Source organism: Oreochromis aureus, linkage group 5 (genome assembly GCF_013358895.1).
Source record: "Oreochromis aureus strain Israel breed Guangdong linkage group 5, ZZ_aureus, whole genome shotgun sequence".
Classification (NCBI taxonomy): Eukaryota; Metazoa; Chordata; class Actinopteri; order Cichliformes; family Cichlidae; genus Oreochromis; species Oreochromis aureus.
The window spans coordinates 30,165,579-30,180,783 of NC_052946.1; the positions used below are offsets into that span (position 1 = coordinate 30,165,579).

Genomic DNA, 15,205 nt, shown 5'->3' on the forward strand with positions numbered 1-15,205 from the left:
AAAGGAAACTTAACATGGGGAAAAGACAGAACAAGAAAACCCAGTCGTCCGAAACCCAGGACCTCAGCAACATTCATGCTTCAGATACTTTCACACTAGAGCTGCCACGATTAGTCGACTAGTCACGATTACGTCGACTATCAAAATCGTCGACGACTGATTTAATAGTCGACGCGTCGTTTGAAGCTTTGTAAGATCACAAAAGACGCAGGAATAAGTAGTAGGATTTAAAAGTGTAATAACGGACTGAAACAGAAGATGGCAGCAGTGCATGTAAAGGATGCCAGCTGCCGTTAAACCCCGAAGAAGAAGAAGCTGTGTCCCAGAATTCATAGTGCGGCCCAGCGCAGTTGTCAACAATGGCGGCAGCTAGTTAGTTTTAATATTACTCTTATTATTCTTTCTGGGTCACAAAATAAACGTTTAACATATTTTCAAGCTGTAAGTTTTACGTCCAATCGATGCATGATCTGATTAGTCGACTAATCGCAAAAATAATCGGTGACTAGTCGACTATCAAAATAATCGTTTGTGGCAGCCCTATTTCACACGCATCGATTTACAAGTGATAATAATCTATCTCATCATTATTGTATTTCAAATGCATTAATGTATTTTAGTCACACTTTAGTTTTTATTGTATTCTATTTAGATTATTATTTACTGTGCTAGGTTACGCTTAATGTTTTGGCTGCTGTAACACAGAAATTTACCAACTTTATTTATCCCAAAAGTTGGTATCATATATTACCACGTATAACTGTATACCATGCTCACTTTTCTGTACTTGGCACCTTTAATACTGCTGTACAAGATTCCAAATTAGTTTTCTAAATGATCATTTTAAAAGAAAGACAACTGATATTTATAGATTTTGGTGTAACTCCTTTAACTTAAGTAAAGAACAAGAATTCTTCCTCTAATGCTGCGTTGCGTGTTAGTGAGGTCACCAACATGACTGTTATATGCTCTGCTGTTTTATTTAACAGATTCTTTCAGAATCTGATAAGTGTTTGTGTTTCTAATCTTCTGTCTCATCGTACTTCTTGTATTCCTCTGAGGATGCAGTGGATGAAGGACCCTTAGGTGAGGAAGAGGCATGCTGGGATTCATGGGACTGCTGCGAGTACGTGTTGTTGGTTTGATCCACAGAAGATGTTTGATGGGATGCAGCTGGAGTGAAGGATATTAAAACAAAAATAAGCGTATTAATAAATGACACTTAATATGTGGAAATATAATAACAGCTGAGTTTTTGATTTATGTAATTTGGATTTCATACAAACTTTTGAAATCTCTTTTTTTCTCATGTTGACCAGGAGCAGTCACCTGGAACCACTGCTGCAGTCTGTTATGAAGAGGATTCACAGCTGCAGGTAAGAACAATCTGGATCAGTCTTCAGTCAAAATTAATTTCTTATCTAAAGCACTACGGTATGTATTTCCAGATTAGTCAAAGCAGTAAAATCTGCAGTTCCCTTTAGTTACAGGAGGTGGCGATGCTTCCACACTGTCAGTAAGGAACAACTAAAACTGGAAGAAATTAATCAGTATTTGTACTACCCCAAATCACAGATTTGATTCAGTCTGACTTAATTCACTGCTTACCAGTTCTAATGACTCTGCAAGTCCTTTAAATACTTGCAGTTCAAATGCCTATTTCAGGACTATTGAAGCCATTTTGGGGTTTCAGCTCGACTTTGTGACACATTTTAGTTTGTGTTATTCAGATGACTAAACATATATTCCTGATTTTTTTAAACTTAATTATCATTTTTTAAAATGTATTCATATTTCTGGACTGCATATTAACTACTTATGACAATGAAAAAATAAATTAACAATCAAATCAATCAATCAAATCAAATCAAAAAGTGAATTTGATAACACTTACCTCTTTGAGGATGAGAAGTGGATGTTGAAGCTTCTGGGTATGATCCAGATCCTTCTTTAAGGTTCTTCTGAGGTTCTAATACAACTTCCTTCATGAATTCTCCTCCAGTTTGTGATTCAACGTCCTCTGGGGATTCTCCTCCAGATGCTAGTCCTGCATTCCCCCGGAGAAACACTCTGTCCAGCAGCTGGTCCAGCAGCTGGTCTGCATGGTCCGGCTTGGTTCTGATAGTCAGTTTACGACTAGGTTGTTCTGCTGAGATCTGCATCTCAGTGATGTTTCTGAGGATCAGATCCAACAAATTTTTTTACAACTCTCCAAACACATATTCACACCTAATGAGATGATCAATATTTGTGGTCTATGCATCATTGTAGCTATATTCCCTAAGGTCTGAATTAGAGAATTTGTTTCATCTTGGAAAAAGAAACACGAGAACTAGCTCTGTCCTCTGGATCCATCCAATCAGACTATACTAGTTTAAAAATCCCATTGAAGGGTAATTACACCTTCAAATTCTCCTTGAATCCTGCCTTCCAGTAAGAGGCTATCTAACACACACAGCAAGGTCAGTGGATATGGGGGAGACTAATCACTGCTCAGAGTTACTTTTAGACTCTTTTTTTTCCACTGAAGAGACAGGCAGACATTTATGGACCTTTGACTCGGTTCCATGTTGGTATCTGTAATGTAACAGATTTTTGTAATTTGAACTATATTATCCAGTAATACCATCAGTAAGATACTATAAAAGGTTATATAACATTCACTGTTAATGGAAAATGATTTTGAGAAAACACTGGCTCACTAACTTCACTACTTTCATTCATTTTTACGCTATTAAACCAGCCTGGGAAAAACTGACCAATGGCAGAGGAGATTTCCTTTAAAATCATAATTTTAACCTAAGATATCATTTGATCAAATACTTAAATCTATTTAATATCCATCCATTAGATATACTGGCATTATCCTGTAGAGGGTTGCTGTAAGCTGGAGCCTACCCCATCTGATGAAAGGTTTGGCATGCCTGAGACCTGAACAGATCACCAGTCAGACTAACACATAGAAAGAGACAATCAGTCTCAGTTTAGATTCCCCAACTGTGGGAGGAAACCACTGCACCACCTCAATAAGTCTTGAAGTGTCTACACATCTCCAGTATGCAAGCCAAAGACTGACGTCACCACACTTGGGTCAACCATTACATCTGCTGTATTAATGTCAGGCTGCCCTACTTACCAGGACTCTTCATTTTCTGACTAAGGCTTGGCCTCAGTGTGAGTGCTGAAGGGATAAATGCTGCCTGCAAGGTCACGTGTTATTGAATTTAAGGCAGACACACAGATCCAAACAAATCCTCACCAGGTGTGCAATCCAGTTTTAATACAAGGACCTGGGCATTCTTAGAAATAACAAGTGATCATAATCAAAGCTGAAATTATAATTTGGTCTAAGTAACAGCATTTTCACACAACAGCTCTTGTGTTGGAACTGCAGTAGTTGGGACATAGGCTCAACTGTGACACACAAATCATTTCGATAGCCATATCCCTGCTGTTTATTGTGATTAACCCACAGGCTAAAAGATTAATATGGTCTCTAGAGGAGTGTACTACAAAGGGATGTCTTTGTGAGCCATGTAAAGTTTAAAGTCAAAGTGTCACAGCAATGGCTGTTTTTATTCTTTTACCTGGCTAAATCTCTGTGATAATTTATACTGAACATATAACTTGGTTGGTAGCAGGTAGCCATAGTAGCCATATCCCTCTGTTATATGTCCTTTAAAGACCATGGGTTAAATTTCCTGTTTGCCACCTCAGTTATAAGCAGTAACATACTTTGGGTCTAACAGAGATGTATGAATCTTATTTACACTGTAATACTCCTATGACTCCTGTTTAGCTAGCTGCACCATTGTAAGAAATGCACAAACTGGGAATTAAGTCAGCCAGTGTTGTGGTTTTAATGCTTTGTTAAAATCTATGTTAAAATCAATGCCAAAGTTGTATTAAAGCAGTGTGTACAAACACATGTTCTTGCAAAAAGAACCCGTATTAGAATCCACTCTAAAAACACCAGAGATTATTGATAATTGAAGGTTTAAAGTGACTTCTAAAATAAACATAGAAGAATAGTAGTTCAGTGTAAATCGAAATAACTTGGAATTGCAGAATTGAGCGGCTGATTTTTATGAGGCAGCTGCTTTTACCTGTTTCTGATTTGTTTGAGGAGGCAACAGAGCAGCAAGAGCTCAATCACAGCCAGCACTAGAGCTGCCAGGGATAAACAGAAGACTTCGTAGGTCACCTGCTCAGGCACTGTCATGGTGATATTTAGAAAGCAGGCAGCAGCAATGTGACGCAGATCTCCACACTAAACAGCAGTTTGAGAGATAGAAAAGGTAGAATAACACTGAACATGAACATCTTTTAGATCTTTAATTCTCAGGATTAAATCTAAAAAGCCCTCAAATCAGAAAGCGCTACAATTTTTCATGAGATGTGACAACACTTTATCTGGTGATGAAGATCATCTGATTCACCTAAAGGCCTTATGTTAGGGTGTTTTGCTAAAAGATTTATTCTGTTGCAGGAATCTATGCCCCAAATTACTTTTTATGGAAATAATGTTTTTCTTTCTTTCTTTTTTTAAAGCTATCAATTTCATCTTTATGAGAAAATGTATAAAATTTTAATGGTGACAAAAGCATCAATGTGACTGAAAAGAAAACAAAGACACAATGAAAAACATACAAAGATGCTTGAGTCACAGGCAGCAGTAAGAGGGGAGACACACTTTACAGTCTTAGTTCACTAGCCACTAACAGCCTGTTGTTGTTTTGATGAACAATGTACGCTTCTACACTTGTAATCTAGTTTAAAATAAATGTATTATCACATGTTCACATATCAATCACTGCTGTAAAGCATTTTCTGCTAATCTGTTTACGTACCGATGTCCGTTGTTGGTATTCTGCAACTGAAGTTTTTTCTGTTGCTTAGAAATGATCAGAAATTTTTGTAATCTGTGCCATTCTTAGAAAGTTGAAAGTAAACATTCTGTTTGAATTTCCCAAGCCAGGACTCTTCTGATAGTCATGGTTAGTGATAATGATAATCTGCACATGGCTAATGTAAAAACATATGAAAAAAGCATGACTCTGAGGCATACTGCAGTTTCCACGTGTTATTGTTTGCAAATTTCTGGAGTACTTCTTGTAGTTTTTGGCTTTTGTTTTTATTGCAATAAAAGAGGCTGTGATTTGGCTGAATTACACACAGGTGTAGTTTATTAGTGCAGGTGTGAACATACAAATACCAAAACATCATAACTGAGAAACAGCTTTGTAACTTTATCACAGTTTCATGAAAAGATTCACCAACTGAAAACTAAAACCAACTGAATCGCAGCACAGAATTGCTTGATGGTGAACTTGCATTCAAAATCTGTTAACCTCTTTCATAAATATTCATAATCATAAAGTAACCTTTGTTTTCCATTTCATTTTTTTTTTTTTTACATTGCTCTGTGTACTCCCTTTGACTAATGTTCTTCTGGTTATATTGAAATTATCAGAGCTTAAAGGGGAATGTGTCTGGAGTGGTTTGAGTCATGTGTTTGGTCTGGAGTCATTGTTAAGCCAGTCGAAGGAAGCAGGGCAGAAGGATTATTCAGCTGAAAACTCACGCTCCAGGCAGGTTGTTTAGATTCAGTTATAAAGCCAGGGCTGAACTGGTGTGATGTGGGCTGAATGTTGATACCTATTTTTACTCAGGGGATTGGGAAGCTCATCTGTAACCGGAAGATTGCCGGTTCGATCCCCCTGCTCTCTCTGTCTTGGTCGACACTTTACCCTGCCGCCTGCTGGTGTTGGCCAGAGGGGCCAATGGTGCGATATGGCAGCCTTGCTTCTGTCAGTCTGCCCCGGGGCAGCTGTGGCTACAACTGTAGCTTGCCTCCACCAGTGTGTGAATGAATAGTGGAATTGTAAAGTGCTTTGGGTGCCTAGAAAAGCGCTATATAAATGCAATCCATTATTATTAACAGTTGTTGGTGAACTAGGTTTTGTGTGTTTTACAAGTAGTTTAGTTTTTTGTGAAATTTTTTTAATCTGTTTTTGGTTCACAATAATTATGATGGCCATAAAAGGATTCTGATATCATTTCTTTTTTTCTTTTCTTTTCTTTTTTTTATTTTTTAACAAATAGTTGTTTATTTTCTTAATAATTTCCAGCTTTACTGCACTTTATATGCATATATTATATTTATGTTTACCATATATACTTATATACACGTGTTAGGTTTTAAATAGGATGTGTACAATTCATACTTTTTATTAGGCAACATACTGATAATGCTGTTGAATTTGCATTATATTCTGTAAACTTTAAGGAAGTTCAAGTAACACTCTCCTTGCTGCAAAACATAAGTCCTGGTCTTGATGATCTTATGGTTTCTGCAAAACTGGTTTTCAGTTTACTTCATTTCATTTAGAGCTGGGATGTCAGACATGAGGCCAAGGAGCTAGACTCCATTCTGTCCCACTGGGTGGCTTTGGAAAATGTGAAGCAGGGCGTACATTTGTGACTTTTGTCTGTATTTCCATAACTTTTACAGCTTTTTCTGCTGATAAAAACCTCCCCCGTGGCCATTTATAGTATGCCAAAGTAATGAAGTAATAGATAAACAATAAGTGACAGAAACATTCCTGTTTTTTCAGTATCTGATATAGTAATGTATGTGTTGTATGGACCAGTTTTCCTTTAGCAGCAGCATTGCTTTATCATGTAGAAAAACAGACATGCTGTTGAAATTGAGCATCTTTTTCTTATATTAAGATATCTCAGGGATTAAATGTGTATTTAAACTTCTTTACACTGAAAGGGGAGTTTCACGGATCTGGCCCTCTTGATGTGTCCTGTGGCCTGTCGTGTAAAATATCCTTGATTTACAGGTTTATTACAGTAGCATCTAGTGGACAATAGAGGAACTGCAGCTACCCAAACGAGCTAATCACAATAAGTAGGAAACAGAAAGCGGTAGATGTGGCAGTTTGTTTAATCCGATTAACATCAATCAGGAAATCTGTGACATACTTTACTAATACTTTACATTACATACAATTCTACAACAAAAATATGCAAGACAATAATACAAAAAGAAAACTGTGTCTCATGTTTTTCATATTAAAGCACCTTCAAACACAGCGGTTATTGGTATGTAAAGTTTTAGGATTTAAAGTCAAATATCATAAAAGAATACTTACACTCTGATTTACCCTGATGGAGAATATTAGGCACCATGTTGATATAAATAAAGTTTAATTACAGCAAAGATTAAAACAAACATACAAACAACCAAAACAAAACAGGAGGAAGTGCTAAAAATGTTGTGAATGCACCAGTGAAATATGTACACAATCTTCATGTGTTTTTGTGTGATTGTACGTTTTTCAGATAGATTTATTAATGTTGTCGTTGTTGTTGATCTCCATCCTGTCGATCAGCTCAGTCACCAGCTGCTGCACGGTGTGAGAGCGCAGCCGGCCGATCTCCAAGACGCCCTCGTGGTTCACGCTTTCTGTGTCCTCGTAACTCTTCACCACCTGAAGCAAAGTGAGACATCACAGAGTCTTTGTAACAGAGTTACTTCTGTAGCCTGCAGCTTTGTAAATCATCACAGTTATATCTAATCAGTTTGTTGATCAGTGACTCGGATGTGTGCTACCTTGTTGGTGATCAAAGAGAGGCCAAAGACTCTCAGACCACAGTGAGTTGCCACAACCACCTCAGGAGCTGTACTCATACCTAAAAAAAAACAAAAAACAGACCAGTGGATGTTACCAAAACTAGTCATGACACAACTACCGATAATACTGATGCTACTGCAACAAATTCACCCACTCAACCCTATGAATAGAGAGCATTTTAGTTAACATGGCAGTTTAACAGGAGTGAGATGATCTGATTTTAGTGCAGTGGGATCAGGGAGGGAACTGATAAGAATTTAGTGATTCCGACTCTGTTATCAGTATTATTTATCAATTAAATTACTCATCGATTTTCTTATTGGTTGCCATTGGGATCTCATTGGCTCCATTTTGAGAGTCAATGCCATTGCTAATCAGGAATAAAGAAACTACATGCTGTGGGTCAAATGTTTGTGCATGTTTGTTGAGGTATTTCCCCCCTTTGTTGTGATCAGTGTTGGAATCATAAAAAGTAATTATTACACATTACGTTACTTAGTCAGTGCTGGGAAAAAGTAATTAATTATACAAACTCATTACTCGTTACATTCATTTTACTCTGTAAAACAGCTGAAACACACTGTCTCATAATCACCATTTAACAATATAAATCTGAGGCTACAACAAAACAAACCAACACAAATCCCTAATGAGGACACATATCTCTAAGATCTTTCTCTTAGTAGAATACAAAGCTGACCGCACAAAGCATATATTGATATATAGGTAACATCTTCTCACAAATACTTAACTAATACTGAGGGGAAAAAGCTATTTCATCAGTAACATCTATATACCTGTGACCTGCCAAGAGTTTTGTGCCTCTGGCCTTAAAACTGTTATCTCCAGTATCTAATGACTATCCTGTGATTAAACTATCTTGATCTCAACTTGTTTATCTCCTCACCAAAGGCAGAGTGTAAGGGCTGGCTACAGGAAAAAGTCCATAATATGCACTGAAAGGCCATGTGGGAAAACCAAACGTGCTTCCAGTTGTTCCAAAGAGCTGATGTGGGTCAAATTTAAAACAGGCATAACAAGAGAGTGGTTGTAACAAATGCCACAACAGTTAACTGAGCAGAAGGAGTAGACTTCTGTGGTTTAGGGACTTGTCAGTAAGCATAAATCCAGCCTTAGGGCAGATTTACAGTCTAACACATGTAGTTGTTTTCTATTCACATCGGAAATGGTGATGCCTGATCCCACCAGGCATAAATGTAGGCAGAGGAAAAATGCAGTATTGGTTAAAAAAAAGAGATATGTGCACATTTTCATTTCCTGAGCCACTGAGAGTACTACATTTGTTTTTTTTCATCTATCTATCTATCTATCTATCTATCTATCTATCTATCTATCTATCTATCTATCTATCTATCTATCTATCTATCTATCTATCTATCTGTCTGTCTGTCTGTCTGTCTGTCTATCTGTCTGTCTGTCTGTCTGTCTGTCTATCTATCTATCTATTTATCTATAGATAGATAGATAGAAATTTGAAGTTAGGAATAGCATCATTAATTTCCACCCACTGTCATATTGAGTGAGGCTAGCAAATCATGTGTTTCATTTGATTACTGCATCTTGAAATCTCCTCCTGGTCGTTTTTTAAGGCGTGTTTCTGTCATGGTCCCTGTGTCTGCCCGGTCGGCCCAGTGAAGCTACATGTATTTGTGTTTGTTTTTGTTTGTCTCTCTCCCTCGCTTCCCTGCTCGCTGTGCTCTGTCTGAGCGGAGCTCATCATGGGCTGGTCCTCACACCTGCAAGCAATTACTCCCCGGAGATTCATCATCCTGTTTACCAGCCGCTTCTTAAGGCAGTAGCTGTGAGTCCTTCGTCGCTGGACTATTGTGTACCATTCGTTAGTGCAATTCTAGCTTTCGAAATATTTTGAGTTCTCTTCATGCTTTGCTTGGTATTGACAATTTGTCCTTGTATATAGATTCTCTGTGTCCCTTCCTGAGACCCCGTTCATGAGTGTGGCAGTTGCAGTGTGCATGAAGGAAGGATTTCCGTGTGGAGTGAGCTGACTGGAAGTGAGCGTGTGGAGCTGTGTGCGAGAGTGAGGACCCCGTTCCCCTGTCTTTCCCCGTGGACCTCAGGATTCCCTGGACCCCCTCTCCCCACCTGTACATAATGCACTTGGTGTCATGTGAATAAATAACTGTTTATTGTGATTCATAGTCTGCGCTTGAGTCCATCCTGCTCTCAGACATGCTGGGGCTTGTCTTGTTCTTGTGCACACTAGAGAACATAAACACTGTGTGTGATATAACAATGATGTGACAATATGACATTTTCATATTGTAAAAGTTTATACCGGTATTATGGCAGTTGATATAACTTAGCCCTGACAAAAAGTGCCACTAGTTAAATAATAAATATAACAATGGTACCATTTTCTGAAGTTGTCTTTTTTCCTGTTCTCCACTTTGGTTCAACAGAATCAAAACTCATTCCTTTTGTGCAGAAGATGAATCTTTTTGATATTTAAAGATCTCATGGCTGTCCATGCGGCGCCAACCTTAAGTAAAACTTTAGATTTTTAGCTTTTCCCTAAACACGTACCAACAGCGTCCACACCAAGCCGATGCAACAGTCTGGCCTCAGCGATGGTTTCAAAGTTGGGACCGCCCACCATGGCGTACACGCCTTCCTGCAGGATGCTAGCCACACCCAGCTCTTTGGCGATCTCCACAGCGAGGCAACGTAGACCTTTGTCATAGCAACCAGACATGGCTGGGAAGCGAGGACCGAACCTGCGAACAAAAAATAATAAGAAAATGGACTCGTTATTATATAGCACTTCACCACTTGAACCTCATTCACCCATTGACACCCATTCATACAAGCACTTTTTTTCTATGCTTAAATGCTTTCTATCTAACATTCACACACATTCACATGCCGATAGTGATCAGGCTACGGCCTAAAATAAATTTCACAACAACAGTAAAGAGCAGTAGACATAAAAACACCTTTAAAACCGTAGCAACAACACATAGGCATCCATGTAATTACTTGTCATCGTTGGGCCCACACAGCGGGTTCAGACCGACCAATCCGGGGAAGTTGATGTGGTCTTTGATGATCATGATGTCTCCAGGCTGGAAGCCATCGGCCAGTGAGCCAGCAGCATTTGTGACAATCAGGGTCTCCACTCCGAGCAGCTTGAAAACTCGAATGGGGAAGGTCGTCTGATGGACAGACAGGAAGTTGGAGCCTCAGTAATGAATTGTCAAACACAGAAGAAGCCTCCTGTGAAGCTGAAACTCGCACACAGGGCCTCTAGCCTTTAGTGAGCTTCATTGCAGATGGTTATCTATTAATGGTGCCCAGGAGTGAAATGTGTTTATTGAACAGAGTTCCATCTACAGGAGTGTCGTTATTTTCAATATTACAAAAAAAGAGAGTGGGTGTGTGTGTATGTGTGTCTGGGTTATAGAGGGAGACAATGGCACCATTGAACAGCTAAAAGGCTGCATGTGACCAAACCCATGCATGACTTGGGCCGGCTTCTCACATGCGGGTGTACACACACACACACGCACGCACACACACACACACTACAAGTTCAGTCTCATGCTTCTGATTACAGTTACATGTGTGCATGACTAAGCTTTTTTAATCAGGTCACCATGAGTGTGTGTGTGTGTAAGTGTGTATGTGTGTGTGTGCGTGTGTGTGTCTGGTGTATGTGAACCTTCAAAAGCTTAAATGGCATAATTATGTGCGTTCTGAAAAAAATCTGTTTGTCTTTTCAGAAGTTTTTTTTAAGAGTTTTATAATTTGTTGTCATTTGAGCTTTGAGAAAATGTTAAATTATGAATTGTTGGTTTGGTTGGCTTGGTTCACACGTATTCACAGAGCTGTTATGGAATTGGGGGAGTTTTGGGGTTCTGGTTTGAATCAGGTTCATGAGGTCAGAAGGAAATGCATTATTTCAGTGAGGATCAGTGCATTTGTGTGCATGTACCTTGCAGAGAGAGTGTCCTTCATACATGTGGAAGCGACCCTGCATGCACACGCATGTCTTCCCCTTCAGTTCCCCGAAAACAAGCCGACCTGCATGACCCTGGACTGCAAACACAAACACATACATACAGGATCTTCTAATGTAACTATGCTTCACATATATATATTTCATATAGGCAGTTCATGCATTCTTTGCTTGTTCATATTAAAATGGTTTTAACCATTTAACTGCTTGTCTTGGTTAATTTTAGGATTTATTTTCTATAAATCAACAGGTGAACTTACAAAAAGTTGCTGTTTGACTGTCTGATATTTGTAACCCCAGATATCCATTTAATTAAAAAATAACATCTAAAACAATATAACATATTCTTAATATGTTATATTAAAAATATGATCAATGACCATTGATCAATAGTCATGATATTTTGCATTTTGAGTCATTATGCAAATGTACTGTTTATAAGGTTGGGGAAACCTGCATTCAGCTAAGACTGAAGAAGTCGCTTGGGTGAGTGAGGAGATGTTTCTCCCATAAAAATAAATTAACCTTAACATATATTCCCACATATTTTAGTTAGTTAGTTTTGGTCAATATGTGCAAATAGTAACTTCAAACTGCCTTGAATCCCATGTTAACATGATTAATATTTAGAAGATATGTGAACCAGTTCTTTTAAACAGAATAATGTAGCATATTTATCATTCATTAACCTGAATATTCAATGTACCTGTGCTCTGAGGAAAGCCTGGGATGTCAGAATAAGCAAAGGAGTCTTGACACTTCAGTGTGTCAGCAAGCGTGCCCAGTCCAGACCCACAGATGATTGCTACCTGGGGTCGGTGCTTTGTTTGGGACATCAGCCAGTCAGCTGTCTTCTGGTATTCATCATGACTACGGACACAAAAAGAAAGAATAAATATTGTATTGCAACATGATCATCATTGACCTCATCTTGCTTGTTTGAGTTGCTGTTGGTGTTGCTGTTTCCTCTCTATTGGGATCAGTGTAGGCTCAATACATTTTGGATCAGGTCCATAACATAAAGCTTACTTTGGACTAGGTCTGGCCTTTTATATTCATGTTTTGCAAGACCACTGCCTCACTATATAAAGTATTTAACAAATTACTTCAGTGTTGAAGGGAAATAAAATATGGGTCACAAATAATAATGAAACTGGAGGGAATTATTTTCCAAGTTCACTGAAAGACTTTAAAATGAGTTCATGAATTCAGTTTTTGGCCACCTGTCCTGCACCTTTACTGTTTCAGTTTACCCTTGCTGCCTGGTGGCATTTTGAGATGAAGCAGGAAGCTGTTTTTTTAACTCACTGCTCACCACTTTCTCAGTCCCAAACAACAGATGGAGTCAACTTGTGTAAAAACAGTTCACACAGCAGATAAAAAGGCAGCTATTTCTCTCAGGGAAATATGTAGGCCACAAACAGAGACTGTTTGTATTTCTCAGATGGAGAAAGACATGACTCCAAGTGACTGACATTAAGCAACTGTTTGCCAACAATTTCACAATATTTCTTGAGAGCTTAAAAAGAAGATAACCCGACGTCTTTAGGTTTTTGAAGATATTTTGCCTCTCATCGAAGCGGCTTCTATCATTACCTGGAAGACTTAGAACCTACACAGACTTCACAATATGTCAATTTTCAGTTCACAACATGTTTTTACAAGTTTTAATCAAAATAAAGAAAACAAATGAACAAAAGCAAAATCACTTTGGGCATTTTCTCATATAGATATACATGATTAGAACAGAGGATGCTCCTTGCAAAAGTTTGAAATAATGAAGTGAGCATATATGGAGTAATCAAAGTGAGTCAAAGGATAACACTTTAGACGATCAGCTTCAGGCAGTTTTTTTCTACATTTGGCTCTTCGTAATGTCAGAAAGAATGGATATCCTTATATGGTTACACACCTTGGCCGTTCACACCCTCTGCGTGTGAGGGCTAGCCAATCCGATGACAGTTAGCTTTTTGAGGGATGGGAACTGCAACATTTCACAGATTAACATAAATAAGGATAATTTTTGAACTGTGAATCATGCACAGTTCAAGAAAAAGAAACATGGAGTTGTAAATGAGTATAACAGGTCACCTTTATAGAAATGTTTCAGTGAAAATTTAAGTAATGAAAAAGCAGCAGCAGATCTTTAAAAGGATGTAAAAGATGTTTCGAATCATTCAGTTTGGGTGTCAGGTTAAACAATTTGTAAATAAATATTTTATTTATCTCAAAATTGGGGAAATGTATTTGTTACAGCAGCCAAAGGATGAGAAAAAAGTGGCTTGAAAAGGTTATAAAAATGACCAAAAGAAAGAACTCAGTTATGAAGGAAGAGCTCAATAAATCACATATGATAAAATGAAGAACTTGAACACTATTGTGGTATGAGCTGGTAAAGATTTTCCATCTTTGTGACTGATGTTAGACAAGGTGTTAGGTGGTCAACTTCCATTAATTATCCATAGCCATTCTCCACAGCTACAGTCTTTTGAAAGACCTCTGAGTCAGATGAAGGAGGAATTTAAAACACTCGAGTAGCAGTTCATTTAAAGAAAAAAAGGAAGATTTAAAAAACTCACCAAGGATAGCCAATGAAAATTAAGTTACATCTTGGCTGTCTTTTAATCTTCATTTCTTAATGTACACTTTACCTGTTAAATAAATCAGTTAAGGACCTTACAAATATATTTAAAATAACTTATTATTTCTTCATAGACTTGATCCTGTCAACTCTTCTTCTCTCTTCAATTTTAAGGCTGTAGGAGTTGTGTGTGTGTGTATTTTTTTCTGTTTGTTTTGTTTTTTAAATAAATGACTCAATATTCACTAAACTAAATGACTATGAATTGTGGACAATTACATAACATGTTACCAGGTCTACCAAGTTGTAGCTCATGAGCCTAATAAGATGCTGAAAGCTGATTAACAGGGCAAGCAGGCTGAAAAATATAACACTTTTTCTCTTTGATTTTCTTCACATGAATCAGTGAAAACGTAAATTCACATTTCAGGCCTCAGAAAACAAATCACAAACATACAATAACACAACACTGTCCTCACACAAAAAGTTTAGAAACCACTACTTAGTTACCTAATGGCACTATATCAAGAGAAAGATGATAATATTACCTATAATACACAACAAAAAAAGTTTCTTACCTGATGTGCTCTTTGCTGTGCATGATGGAGCAGCCTCTGTTACTGTTAGTTTGTGTGTTTGTGTGTCTGTGTGTGTATGTGTGTGTGCGTGTGTGTGTGGGACGAAGAGACGGTGAGAGTGCAGCCGGTTGATGCCGACCAGCCTACATATTCACATAGTCACATGCTCCTGATTGGTCAAACAAGTCATTCATTCATCAGTAGCAGCCAATTGCGGCCGTGTTGTAGTAGTGAATGTGTGTGTGGATACGTAAAGTTTTTTTTGTTTGTTACATAAGCAACCCCCCCCCCTGAAGTCAGCTGTTTCACATTAGAGTTACTGTAATTCCTGATGTTCCCTACTTACACAGCTGTGACTGTTGTGACTCCTTTAAACATACTCACGCTTTAAGGTGTTTGCAGA

General features: G+C 38.1%; 1 protein-coding gene and 2 long non-coding RNA genes across 4 annotated transcripts; 1 reads left to right on the forward strand and 2 right to left on the reverse strand.

Moving 5' to 3' along the window:
* The first annotated feature begins 330 nt into the window (after window positions 1-330).
* On the forward strand, window positions 331-7,538 carry LOC120440390. 2 transcript variants are annotated; one of them, XR_005613227.1, is made up of 4 exons: window positions 331-372; window positions 1,069-1,126; window positions 1,320-1,376; window positions 7,404-7,538. It is a non-coding gene; the product is annotated as an uncharacterized LOC120440390 (long non-coding RNA). The 2 variants fall into 2 exon arrangements; XR_005613226.1 differs by having other exon boundaries at window positions 335-372; window positions 1,062-1,126.
* Window positions 2,003-5,807, reverse strand: LOC120440391. The gene is made up of 3 exons (XR_005613228.1): window positions 4,851-5,807; window positions 4,107-4,270; window positions 2,003-2,175 (listed from the first exon to the last, which is right to left on the reverse strand). It is a non-coding gene; the product is annotated as an uncharacterized LOC120440391 (long non-coding RNA).
* Window positions 6,938-14,960, reverse strand: pnp4a (purine nucleoside phosphorylase 4a). The gene is made up of 7 exons (XM_031733202.2): window positions 14,803-14,960; window positions 12,350-12,513; window positions 11,620-11,723; window positions 10,665-10,840; window positions 10,212-10,402; window positions 7,625-7,704; window positions 6,938-7,502 (listed from the first exon to the last, which is right to left on the reverse strand). Exons 1-7 carry the CDS (start codon window positions 14,823-14,825, stop codon window positions 7,350-7,352), a joined length of 891 nt encoding a protein of 296 aa, XP_031589062.1. The 5' UTR covers window positions 14,826-14,960; the 3' UTR covers window positions 6,938-7,349.
* Between the last annotated feature and the right edge of the window lie 245 nt (window positions 14,961-15,205).